General features: G+C 45.9%; 1 protein-coding gene and 1 long non-coding RNA gene across 4 annotated transcripts in view; one reads left to right on the top strand and one right to left on the bottom strand.

Moving 5' to 3' along the window:
- LOC130368984 (uncharacterized) overlaps positions 1-4167 on the top strand; it is a 31941-nt gene extending 27774 nt beyond the window's left edge. Inside the window, exon 3 of the long non-coding RNA XR_008892629.1 lies at positions 3315-4167. This is a non-coding gene — a long non-coding RNA (uncharacterized LOC130368984). The remainder of the gene's footprint in view (positions 1-3314) is intronic.
- Positions 1-13825, bottom strand: part of PUS7 (pseudouridine synthase 7) — a 78790-nt gene that overhangs the window by 18502 nt on the left and 46463 nt on the right. For all 3 annotated transcript variants that reach the window (XM_056573537.1, XM_056573538.1, XM_056573539.1), the window contains one exon: positions 1099-1200. In XM_056573537.1, the coding sequence (XP_056429512.1) occupies positions 1099-1200 (102 nt within the window). The remainder of the gene's footprint in view (positions 1-1098; positions 1201-13825) is intronic.

Genomic DNA, 13825 nt, shown 5'->3' with positions numbered 1-13825 from the left:
AAATAAAATAAGCAACAATAACATGACTGTGAAAATATGTATATCACTTGTACTGCTGATACATTACTGGAACAATGCAAAAAAGTCAGAGGTGGATCCAGAAGGAAGGAGAAGTAGAATACCTGCCTTTATATTTGCAATTACCTTTAAAGGGGTACTCCACCCCCCAAGGATGGGGACCCCCGCAATATAGCATGCAGCACCCACCGTATCTGCTTCCGGAAGCGGGACGCCATGACTCCGCCACGTGTGACGTCACGCCCCGCTCCCTCAATGCAAGTCTATGGGAGGGGGCGTGACGGCTCCAGCGCTTCCGGAAGCAGATACGGTGGGTGCTGCATGCTATATTGCGGGGCTATATTGCGGGGGTCCCCAGCGGCGGGACGCCCACGATCAGACATCTTATCCCCCATCCTTTGGATAGGATGTCTAGGGGTGGAGTACCCCTTTAAGTCCACTTCTAAGTTTTGGCTTATACTGCAGTGGCACTTTCCTAAATACTGTCCTGTGCGACACCAGCCTTGCTCATTTTGACCTACTGTAGAATACGATATTAAATGGGATGTAGTTGAAAAAAATTATATAAAGATCATAAACACCAGTCCCAATTACCACTGCACTGTTTCTTCTAAATATTTTGGGGGGCAGTGGGAAACACTTGCTCGGCTAATTGCTGGCGGAGGTGGGTCACTGCTATGGCCAGTAACTGGCTGAGTTGGCATTTTCTGCCCCAAAAAGATGTAATTGGGAGAAGCAGAGAGACTCGATTCGGGGCAGAAGCGTATGCTTTTTTTTAAATATTATTACAGCGCTTGTGAGTCCACAATTTTTTCTTTTCAAAAATGCCATGCCCAGAGTAACCCTTTAAGCTTAGGTATATCCTATTAGGGCTGACAATCTAGAGGAATAGGAAACTATTGCCAATGGAAATGGTGATGCCTAGGAGCCAATGCAAACATTTCCAGGATGAATAATCGAGGAAGAGCACAATTAACAGTTCAAAGATGAATGCTCCAGAATTATTGCTTAATGGCACATACGAGATATAATATGCATTAAAGCCAATCTGGAGATGAAGAAAATAGTTTTCTTACTTACGTTTGTGCTTAGGATATATGACATCAAAACCTGGCAGCGGCATCACTACATCATGAATGGTGTAATTGTGAATGTTACTTTCATCCACTACAATTGCAGTTGCTGCAAGTGCAAAAACAAAAAGTCAGTGGAAAAAAAGTAAAATAATACATTAAAATCTACACTAACTTCTAACAGAGGTTGGAGAGGTTGTTTTCAGTCTACTGTAACAGTAACACATTCAAGTATTAAAATAGAATGGTTTCAGGAGATTTATACATCATAAGCAGTTAGAATAGTAGTCATGCAGACGAGCAGTATTTATGGCCATCAGATTGCTTGTGTCTTGCATTTTTCAGCAGTTGCAGATGCCATCCCTAATTTTCAGTTGTTCCTGAGAGAGTTGGTGGCTGCTACAGCTCCTCATCCCCCTCTTACATGCACAGAAGCAGCTGTATCTGTGTGGGTCTTATTCTACTGGTGCTTGTGGCGGTAGCTCCTGCACAGAATGCAACTATAACCTGTTCTCTGTGTGGTCAATAACCCATCTCATTAAAACTTATTAAAAAGGAGCTTGTAATCCGTGCTCTGTTCTGTCCAGGAAAGCAAAGCTCACGGAGTACAGAGGCCTTGACAGTCTCATAGCAATACATACAGACTGTCATGAAGTGTATAAAAAGGTCTCTAAATACTGCTGCACAGAGCACAAATATGAATAACAGCTTGGGCAAAATTTGAAAAGATGATAGAGTTTTATCATAAATCTACTGAGAACTATTCTTAAAAACACCTACCACAAATCTGCAGCAAGGGGGGGGGGGGGGGCATGGCTTAGCACGGCATGTGAGCAGACGCACTGTCCGGAGCTCCGCTGAGCGTCCTTAATTTATCCTGGACATCTGGCCAGATCCCTGCTTTTTATTGTCCCCTACATGTGGAGGAAGGTGCCCGGAGCGTTGTGGTATCGGGATGGCCGGGTGGAGAAGCAACAAGAAAGCACAAGGAGCACCGGAAGATAGGCCAAGATACAGAGGGAGCCGGTGAGGGCTCCGGTTGACAACTGGAGTGAGGAGGAGCAGGATGGGGCTGGCTGGAGCCCCGGTCTCTTCTGCGGCAGCGGAACTTTCCACTATCCTGAGGGGGCCTGAACGCCCTGCCGCCGCAGGTCTGTCTATACTTAACCCTTTACATCCTGGAGTGCCATCTGCCTGCCAAGGGGACTCCTCTACTATTGCTGCATTACCTCCTGCTGACCCGGCTGGGCCTCATAGTGCCGTCTCCTCTGCTGGGACTCTCTCTAGCAGCTGCAGAGCTCCCTGCCATTATTAACCCATCCATTGCTGGTGTGGTGCCTGCAACATTAAGCACCCCATTATCTTTCAAAGTGGGCTCCGCAGGAGTAGATGGAGATGTCTTTTTGGCTGTCTCCAAGGGCAACATTGATGTTAAAATGCTACTGGGTGGCCTGCGTGAGGACATTAACTTTACCCGCCATGATATGCAGAAGGTTTCTGAGTGGGTTAGTACAGTTGAGTAAAGAGTGGGGGATCTAGAAGATCAAGTCCCTCCACTTAAAGGAGATATGCATTGTGTGATTAATCATCTGACTGCACTTGCCGCTAAATCTGATGAAATGGAAAACAGCCTGCGGCGGAACAATTTGCGCCTAGTGGGCGTCCCTGAAAAAGTCTAGGGTCGTGACCCTGGGGACTGCTTTGAGAATTGGCTCCTTACTACTTTTGGCAAATAGACTTTGATGCCTGGGGCCCCGCCCCGAGCGGTCCTCATCCACATTTTACACTATATGGATAGACCTATCATTCTTCACAAAGCTAGGGACATGGACTCAGAGATATGGCTGCCATTGATATTATCTTCCCGGATTTTTCGGCCGAAGTTCAGAGAAGACTAGCTAAAAACAGGATTTTAAACGACGCCTGCATGCACTGAATGTCATGTACTCTATACCCTGCATGTCTCCGAGTGGTTGCTTTAGGAACTACCCATGTTTGACACCTCTGTGGCGGCTGCGGAATGGTTGGACATTCATGAGGGGCAAATACGGCGTGCCCACACCTGAAGTTCCTCCGTGGACTGTGTGCGCTAGTATTTGTCTTATCAGCCTGCATAGGACTTCCTGTGCCTTAGTCTATATTTAAGCCATATGGTTTTGGATGTATACCCATTGCTATGTTATTTTGATTGTTGCTAATTGTATTTTTTTTTTCCATTTATAGCCTATACTTCTGATCAGATGTTCTCTGGGTACTCGTGCATGCTGCCAGATGTCCTCTATATGTTCTGTTCTCATATGCTTGTATTTGAGCACAGCATGTTGGTGAGGTATCTCCTGTCTATGTGTCACCCGCTCACTCAACCTGGACTGTTTGTTTGCCCGCTGTGTCGCAAGTTGCGGCTGTTTAGTTTTGTTGTTTGTTTGGGGTGTGTGTGTTAAGTGTCCTTTCTTCCACTCATTGTGCAGTGCTCTGTCATTTATGTTTCTTCCCGATTTAGACTACTGGCGGCTACTGCGCCCACCCCCTTGTATTATCATTTATGTTTCTTTAGTGTCCTTATGGCTACTGATTTACATGTGGTGTGGAATGTAAGGGGCCTCAATGATCCCACCAAGCATCTTGCTGTTTTATAGGCGCTCAAACCTTATCAGTCTGCTGCATTGTGCCTCTCTGAGACACACTTGACGAGTGACACTAAACCATGGTTTGGTCATACCTTCCACGCTACTTTTTCCTCTCATGCCCGGGGTGTAAGTGTGCTCATTCATAAAAGCATTTTATTTTCATGCACTTCTAGTCTCATGGACCCGGAGGGTAGGTTTGTTTGTCTTTATGGCACTTTAAACCGTCCCTAGTGTGGGCTGGTTGCACTCTATATTCCCAACATCCCGAACAGCTTGCAGGACAGCAGGAGGGTCCCTACCTGCCTCCTCGCTGTCCGATCCCTGAATGACTGCTGAATGACTGCTCAGTGCCTGAGATCCAGGCATGAGCAGTCAAGCGGTAGAATCATCGATCACTGGTTTCCTATGAGAAACCAGTGATCAATGTGAAAGATCAGTGTGTGCAGTGTTATAGGTCCCTATGGGAGTGAATAAAGATCATTTAACCCCTCCCCTATTAAAAGTTTTAATCACCCCCCTTTTCCCATAAAAAAAAAAAAAAAAACACAGTAAATAAAAATAAACATATATGGTATCACCACGTGCGGAAATGTCCGAATTATAAAAATATATTGTTTAATCAAACCGCTCGGTCAATGGCGTACGCGCCAAAAAATTCCAAAGTCCAAAATAGTGCATTTTTGGTCACTTTTTATATAATTTAAAAATCGAGTCCTATCAATGCAAAAATGGTACCTTTAAAAACTTCAGATCACGGCGCAAAAAATGAGCCCTCATACCGCCCCATACGCGGAAAAATAAAAAAGCTATAGGGGTCAGAAGATGACAATTTTAAACATATTAATTTTCCTGCATGTAGTTATGTTTTTTTCCAGAAGTACGACAAAATCAAACCTATATAAGTAGGGTATCATTTTAATCGTATGGACCTACAGAATAATGATAAGGTGTTATTTTTACCGAAAAATGTACTACGTAGAAACGGAAGACCTCAAAAGTTACAAAACTGCGTTTTTTTTCAATTTTGTCGCACAATGATTTTTTTTTTCATTTCACAGTACATTTTTGGGCAAAATGACTGACGTCATTACAAAGTAGAATTGGTGGCGCAAAAAATAAGCAATAATATGGATTTTTAGGTGCAAAATTGAAAGTTAAGATTTTTTAAAGGCAAGGGGCAAAAAACGAAAATGCAAAAACGGAAAACCCCCTGATTCTTAAGGGGTTAAAGGCGTATGTACGGGGCATTTTTATCAGGGATATTACAACTTATAAATCTAAGAATAGGGCTATCCAAACCTAATTGCAGCAACAAGTGCACCTAGCAGAACAACAGTTTCTAAGTGCCCCTTCTGAACTGACTAGAAATGAGTGGCAATCCGTGCAGACACTGCTGGACTCACATTTGTTGCAGATGGCAGATAACAAGCGCTTTTTTATGCAGCAGCGCTATTTTGAGAGTGGCAAGAGTACGGGTTGCCTGCAGCCCGTACCAGCAGGGGTCCACCTCTATTCCTTGCCTCTGTGATGGTGCCAGGACTGTTGTCCAGGATGATGCGGACATTTTGAATGTCCTGGTCTCCTTTTATAAGGAGACGTATTCCTCTAAATTGACACATGATCTCGCTGCTATTGATCAGTTTGTTTCTGATATCTCGCTTCTGGCCCTGTCGTAGACCCAAAAGAGACCTTCTAGATGAGCCTGTTACACTTGGGGAATTAGAGTGTTGGTGCCCTGCAGAAGCCCCGCCCGTGCCAGTCACAGCAAGAAATACACATAGAATAAAACTACAATTGCGGACAAATGGCCGGGCGGATCCGGGTAAGGTAGGGCTCGTTTTAATCAGCATCTCCCGCACTATCCACCAGGATAGTGCGGGAAAAAATATCTGACAGTTTTCCTTTAAGTTGCGAGCCGGAAGCGGTCACCTCCCCCTGCAAGCGTTAAAAGCCAGACTTTTAGCGCTTGCACGGGGAGGTGACAGCTTGCCGGCGGCCCGCAAGTCATTAATTTAACACGCCACGGCCCACAACTTAATCATTTAACCCCTTAAGGACTCAGCGTTTTTCCATTTTCGCATTTTCCTCATCACCTTCTAAAAATCATAATGCTTTCAAATTTGCACATAAAAATCCATATGATGGCTTATTTTTTGAGCCACCAATTCTACTTTGTAATTAAATCAGTCATTTTACCAAAAAATCCACGGCGAAACGGAAAAAAAATTCATTGTTCGACAAAATTGAAAAAATTTCATTCTGTAACTTTTGGGGGCTTCCGTTTCTACGCAGAGCATTTTTTGGTAAAAAGGACACCTTATCTTTATTCTGTAGGTCCATACGGTTAAAATGATACCCTACATATATAGGTTTGATTTTGTCGCACTTCTGAAAAAAATCATAACTACATGCAGGAAAATGTATACGTTTAAAAAAGTCATCTTCTGACCCCTATAACTTTATTTTTCCGCGTATGGAGTGGTATGAGGGCTAATTTTTGAGCAATGTTCTGAAATTTTTATCGGTACCATTTTTGCATTGATCGGACTTTTTGTTCGCTTTTTATTCACTTTTTTAGGATATGAAAAGTGACCAAAAATATGCTATTTTGGACTTTGGAATTTTTTTTCCGCGTACGCCATTGACCATGCGGTTTGATTAACGATATCTTTTTATAGTTCGGACATTTCCGCACGCGGCGATGCCACGTTTATTTTTATTTACACAGTGTTTTTTTTTTTTTTTATGGGAAAAGGGGGGTGATTCAAACTTATTAGGGAAGGGGTTAAATGACCTTTGTTAAAAAAAAAAAAATGTATATAACACTGCACACACTGATCTTTTACCCTGATCCCTGCAAAGCCATAGATTTGCATGGATCAGCGAGATAGGGGCTCGATTGCTCAAGCCTGTAGCTCAGGTTTGGAGCAATCCAACGCCGATCGGACACGACAGAGCAAGGTAAGGGGACCTTCGCTCTCGTCCTAGCTGATCGGGACATCGCCCTGCGTCCTTAAAAGGTTAAAGCGCTGGAGTCCCGCAATTCATTCATTTTAAGCGCAGCAGCCACAAGTCATTCATTTAAAGCGCCGCCGCTGCAGGTGACAATTCATTCGAGGGGGGGGGGGGGGGGCAACTGGTATTGCGGTATGGGAAAAATTCATATCGTGCAGGGAAAAAAATTTCGGTATTTGGAGTGAACCGGTATACTGCCCAGCCCTACTGTGCTTTCACTCGACAATGCCAAAGCTTTTGACAGTATCGAGTGGAATTTCCTGTGGAGTGTTATGTGTCACATTTCTATTTGCCATAGCAATAGAGCCCCTGGCGGTACTAATTAGGGATTCCGCGGAATTTAGAGGCTTCCGTTGTGGGGATCTGGAGGAACGTATTGCCCTTAATGCTGATGACATGCTACTCTTCCTGGGAGATGTCACACATTCCTTGCCCCCCCTTTGATGGCCCTCATAGAACTATATGGAAGTTACTCTGGCCTATCTATTAATTTGGACAAATCCTCAATCCTTCCCCTTGACCCCTCCCTTCTATACCAGTTATTGCTAGTGTTGGCCTTCCCGTAGTTACACAGTTTAAATATCTGGGTGTGCATGTTACTGCCCACCCCTCTGATTATGTTAATCTCAATCTTATTCCGTTGCTAGACCGTAGTTCTCATAAAGTAGCTACTTGGAGTAAACTTCCCCTCCCCCTCTCCATGATTGGCAGATCTAACCTAGTTAAGATGGTTCTTATGCCTCAGTTTTTGTATATTCTACATAATACCCCTGTCTGGATTCCTATGAAATGTTTTTTTAGGATTCAGTCTTTGTTTAGTCTAACCACTAATATTGTTTATGTTTTGCTTGTGACCTATTCTAGTCTCATCTACATTTCTGTTATGTGTTTGAGTTGGTGTGTTGTCTGCTGACTAATTTTTGTTTTCTGTGTACATGTTACATACGCCACTTGTTGTCCCCTCTCTAGTGTTACTTAATCTTGCACTTGACCTCATGCGAGGCATGTACAGTATTTTTGAATTAATGTTTTTTGCCTTGATTATGCCTCATGCCTGTGGGATAGTCTATTGTATTGCACTGCATTATTCTTAATGCTATTGTTTTCCCTACTGTAAAGAAAGTACACGGTGGTTGGGATGTGTTTTCTGGGTTCCTGTATTTTTTTTCTCGTTTTTGTAGGTTGTTTGAGATATAGATATATATATAGATATATATAGATATATAGATATATATATAGATATATATATATATATATATAAAAAAAACAAATCTGCAGCATCCGGTGATGAACTCATGTCCATATGGACCAGAATCAGTGTAAAATCTCTTTCTCGTAGCCTTCATTGGGGGACACAGACCATGGGTATGTGCTCTTGCCACTAGGAGACACTGACACTAGGCAAAAAAAAAAAGTTGGCTCCTCCCTGGCTGAATATACCCGCCCACTGGAAGGGAGGTAATCAGTTTTGTTACAAAGCAGTAGGAGAAGCCAATCAAGAGACAAGTCTGAAGGACCCTACAAAAGGAATCCCGGAGAAACACCCAAGAACCGGAAAAGGCTATCCGGACAAGAATGAAGAAATGGGTGGGTGCTGTGTCCCCCAATGAAGGCTACGAGAAAGATTTTAAGGAGAGTACAAAAAAAAACAACCGCCTTTTCTCGGTCGTTCTTCAATGGGGACACAGACCATGGGACGTACCAAAGCAGTCCCTGGGGTGGGAAGAACAAAACCAGAGGAAGGGAGTCAGTCCGTCCGGTGACTGAACCCCGGCTGGCCATAAGACTCAGGAACGAGACCCTGGGCTAAAAGGCATTCGAGGCCTGGAACTGAGCATTCAGCAGTTCCCACTGTCAATGGAGATTGACTAGGATGCCAAGGAAGGGACTGTTCTTAGAAGATACTCTAAACTAACAGGCCATAGAAAGAGATAAGAAGGGGCGATGTGGAGACCCAATGGGCTGAACCAACCTGGAAGGAGGTAGGAAACCAACTCCAAGCACCACAGAACCAGACAGAGGGAGAGACCGGTTGGGAACAAAAAAGGAAAAAGGGAACAACAAAAGAACCCCATACAGAGGACCAACTGAAACTAGAGAAACTTACGAGAAAATGCCAGGGAGAGCCGAAGAGCCAGTCAGGGTGAAGACCAGAAACTTCTGGAAAAGAGAGGGAACCGTCTCTGGAGAGGCATGGTGCAGAAGATCTGAACCAAAAAGCTGTAAAATGCCAAAAACATCTGTCCCAGGGGCACAGCGTGAGCACCCGGGGAGAAGAGCGCACTCAGAGGAAGACACAGGCTGAACAGCGGGAAGAAACTACAGCCATGCTGCAGCAGAAAAAAAATGGCCTGACTGGAACAACCCGGTAGACAGGATTGCCATCCAACCCCGTAGTATATGGACCCTGAAGGAGGAAACGAAAAGTAAGGAGTAACCCAGAAACCCGAAAGGGCGACATGGAACTGGAGACTCTCAAATCACCCGGAGGTGCCCCACCTGTAGGGGAAGCAAACCAAACAACTGCAAAACGCTCCGGGAGACATACTGTTATGTCAGGACAAGAAGAAAAGCAGTACAGAAAGAACACACCACAATGGTAAGCTTGGGCAGGGGCACTACACATGCATGAGACCGCAATCATCACGAAGGCCCAGGAAGACCGACCCAGAAAATAAGGTACACCACAGCAGTCTAGGAGAGAGACCAAAACAAGGATTAATTGGTTTTGGACCAAGCGGTGGGAGTGAACCAGAGCACTCCCAGCAAAGTGCCTCAGGACGGGAACAGAGGGAAAAGCAAAAGTGGAACCCAGCTGGGACTCCCAGGCGCTGGGCACAAGAAGGTTACTCCAAAAGATCGGAGTGGCAGTGTTGTGCCACATACACTGACAAAGGGAAGGATGAGCACACCCTTCCTGGGATATTGCACCAAAGGAGGAAAAGATAAATGGCAGACTGGTTGCCACTGAGCTATATAAGATTGCATAAACCCCTCCTACAGAGATAGAAATGACCTAGCTGCATGAGCAGCAGTAGACAACTAGAGACAACCGGAGAATAGCCAGGCTGCAATAGTGAGCAGTAAGCACACAAGCAGAGCCAGCGGAAAGCATTTCTAATTGCTCCCAGCAAAAAAAAAAAAAAAAGGCCCAACCAGGTATCCCACCTATGTAGGGGAAAGCACAAGATGGCTCCATCCTGACAGAAGAAAGTGCTCAGTGAAATAGTCCCCCCCAATGGAGGGGAAAACAAGTGGTGGTTGAAATGAAACTCAGGCACTGACCGTGCTGGCTTCCTGATCCCTGTGGAAAGGAATTTCTTAAGTGCACCACGTACTGTAGGAGCAAGGAAATGCTGCCCTACGATAACAGATCAGCGTACCAGAAGAACACACAGCAACCTACAGCATTGGGAGGAAACACCCCATTGAGGCGAAACCTCGGACCCTGCAGAAAAGGGGGGGGGGGGGGGGGGGCGGCAGATGGCGCGGCCACGGAGCTATCCTGGCCGATGACTAAGGCAACAGAGCAGGCGCCTGAGCCACCCCATACAGGAACCCAGGAAAATACCTGGAGGCATGGGGGGGGGGGGGGGGGGCTGCAGAACAGGTTGTCGCCTCAGCAGACAGAACAGAGGTGCTTAACAGCCGCAGAACTGTGGAAACAAATTACAAATGAAGGCCTGAGGTACACCCCACCGAAGAGGGAAAACTCTACATGAGCATGGTATCCAGAGCATATGTAGGGACAAAGACGTGGGTACTTCATGATAGTAGAGGGGTACCAAGACAGCCGCCACGAGGGAACCACAGACATCCAAATGTCCAGAAGCATGGAAACCTGTCTCGGCTCCCAACGGCGTGCCACAACCATGCAGTCGCAGACTAAAGAGATGAAGGACGAATGAGGTGCAGAAAATATGCAGACACAGTCTGACTTACCGGTAGAAAGGTCCAGTGAATTCACAGAGTCACTTCTTTGGAACTTCACACTGAAAGTGAGTCACTGGACATCTGCCGTTTGAGCGGCAGGAATGGGGAAGGTGACCTGGTGGATGAGAAAACCATGTAGACTGTCTGGCTAATTGGCATAGGGACCATGGACAAACCGGTCCAATCTTCAGAACCACACACTGAAAGTGGCTTACCAGCCCTTATCCGTGATGGCAGCAGGCCTGTGGAGAGGGACCTAGGAAAGTAGGGAACCCTGCTAACCACTACGTGGTGCATTGTGAAAGGCCCATGGAGCAACATGGGGTCACTCACTCAGAACTAAACCTTGACAGTGGGTTACCTAACTTCTGCCAAGGTGTGGGAAGTGTATGGTAACATAGTAACATAGTTCATAAGGTTGAAAAAAGATCAGAGTCCATCAAGTTCAACCTATAACCCTAATAAGTCCCTAATGAGTTGAGTTGAGCCAGAGGAAGGCAAAAAAAAAACTCATACTAGAAGTAAAAATTCCTTCCCGACTCCAAATATGGCAGTCAGAATAAATCCCTGGATCAACATTCTGTCCCTATAAATCTAGTATACATAACCAGTAATGTTATTACTCTCCAAAAATGCATCCAGCCCCTTTTTGAACTCTATTACAGGGTTCACCATGACCACCTCCTCCTCCGGGAGAGAATTCCACAGTCTCACTGCTCTTACAGTAAAGAACCCCCGTCTGTGCTGGCGCAGAAAGCTTCTTTCCTCTAGAAGAAGAGGATGCCCCCTTGTTATTGATACAGTCCTGGGTATAAATAGATCATGGGAGAGATCTCTGTACTGTCCCCTGATATATTTATACATAGTTATTAGGTCTCCCCTAAGCCTTCTTTTTTCTAAACTAAATAACCCTAATTCTGATAATATTTCTGGGTGCTCAGGGATGTGGAAATCCTATAGCCCGACGCCCGGGGCAAGTAGTTTTGGGCACCGGGCAGGTGAATGGTTTATAGATTTAGCCCTGTATCGGGCAGGGACAGACCGACTTCCCCCTTATTTTTCTTTAATGTCGGTGTGAGGTGCAGGAGCGGATGGAAGTCTCCACCTCACACCAGCTCTGAGTGTATGGAGGGGGCGGCGGCCTCCAGCTGACTGCAGAGACCCCTTATCTCCCCTCCCGGAGGATGGAGGACGCAGCTCAGAAGACACAGCAGGGTGAGAGAAAGGATGTAGACAGCTCCGTGCACAGCTCCATCCCCCGCACACAGCTCCCCCCTCCCCCTCCCCCTGCTCTGTCTAGACAGGACCTAATCCACCACGGGGAGGTTGCTTGTTTGCACGGGGAAAACACAGAGCAGGGGGGGGGGGAGGGGGAGGACGGAAATCTCACCTCACACCGGCCGGCACTACAACTCTGATGTCCACTCATGGCGGCTCAGGTGAGGAGGCAGAGAATACAGGCGGCGGCAGGAAGGGTGGTTGTATATGTAGGGTGTGAGTGTATGTGTGATGTGTGTATGTATGTAATGTATGATGGGGGGGGCAGGTGTATGTATGATGTGTGCATATGTATGGTGTATATCAGTGTTTCCCAACCAGGGTGCCTCCAGCTGTTGCAAAACTACAACTCCCAGCATGCCCTGGGCATGCTGGGAGTTGTAGTTTTGCAACAACTGGAGGCACCCTGGTTGGGAAACACTGGTTGATATGTATGGTGTGAGTGTATGTGTGTATGATGTCTGTGTGTGTGTGTGTGTGTGTGTGTGTATGTAATGTATAATGTGTGTATGATGTCTGTGTGATGTGTATGTAATGTATGATGTGTGTATAATGTCTAAGGCTGGGTTCACACTACGTTTTCCCCCATACGGGAGCGCATACGGCAGGGGGGAGCTAAAAGCTCGCGCTCCCGTATGTCATTCCTTTCAATGAGCCGACCGGAGTGAAACGTTCAGTCCGGTCGGCTCATTTTTGCGCCGTATGCGCTTTTACAACCGGACCTAAAACCGTGGTTGACCACAGTTTTAGGTCCGGTTGTAAAAGCGCATACGGCGCAAAAATGAGCCGACCGAACGTTTCACTCCGGTCGGCTCATTGAAATGAATGGCATACGGGAGCGCATACGGTCACATACGGGAGCGCGAGCTTTTAGCTCCCCCCTGCCGTATGCGCTCCCGTATGGGACAAAACGTAGTGTGAACCCAGCCTAAGTGTGATATGTGTGTGTGTGTATGTGATGTATGATGTGTGCATATGTATGGTGTATATGTATGGTGTGAGTGTATGTGTGATGTGTGTATAATGTCTAAGTGTGATGTGTATGTATGTGATGTATGATGTGGGGTGGGCAGCGGCAGGTGTTTGTATGGTGTATATGTATGGTGTGAGTGTATGTGTATATGTAATGTATGATGTCTAAGTGTGATGTGTGTATGTATGTGATGTATGATGTGGGGTGGGCAGCGGCAGGTGTATGTATGATGTGTGCATATGTATGGTGTATATGTATGGTGTATATGTATGGTGTGAGTGTATGTGTATATGTAATGTATGATGTGGGGGGGGCAGTGGCGGGGGTGTGTGTGTGTGTATGTATGATATGGGGGCAGTGGTTGGTGCATGTATGATATGTGTATGCATGAATGTTTTGTATAGGAGCAGACGGGCATTAGGGCAGTTGTGCCATCTAATTTTATTTATTTTTAGTGGCACCCGCACTAAATTGCACCCCCAGAATCCCGCCCCCTTCATACTCGCCCGCCAACCAAGAGCCCCACGGATGCACGCAAACACACCCGAACCAAAACTACAACTCCCAGCATGTTGGACCATAACCTAAACTGTAGAACTATAAAGTGCAACATGCTGGGAGATGTAGTTTTGGTTCGGGTCAGCTGCAGAGCTATAGGCTGCATCAGGGCATGCTGGGAGTTGTAGTTACTAACTGTAATTCCCAGTATTCCTTGACACAGACTATGGCTCTGCAGCTGACACGAATCAAAACTACAACTCCCAGCATGTTACACAATAACCTTAACTGTACTATACAGTGCAACATGCTGCAACACCCACGCAACCATAGGCCGTATCAGGGCATGCTGGGAGTTGTAGTTATCTAGTAACTAAATGCAACTTCCAGCATTTTCTGACACAAAATGC

Source organism: Hyla sarda, chromosome 4 (genome assembly GCF_029499605.1).
Source record: "Hyla sarda isolate aHylSar1 chromosome 4, aHylSar1.hap1, whole genome shotgun sequence".
In the NCBI taxonomy this organism is placed as follows: domain Eukaryota; kingdom Metazoa; phylum Chordata; class Amphibia; order Anura; family Hylidae; genus Hyla; species Hyla sarda.
This window is presented reverse-complemented; position numbering and strand designations above follow the sequence as displayed.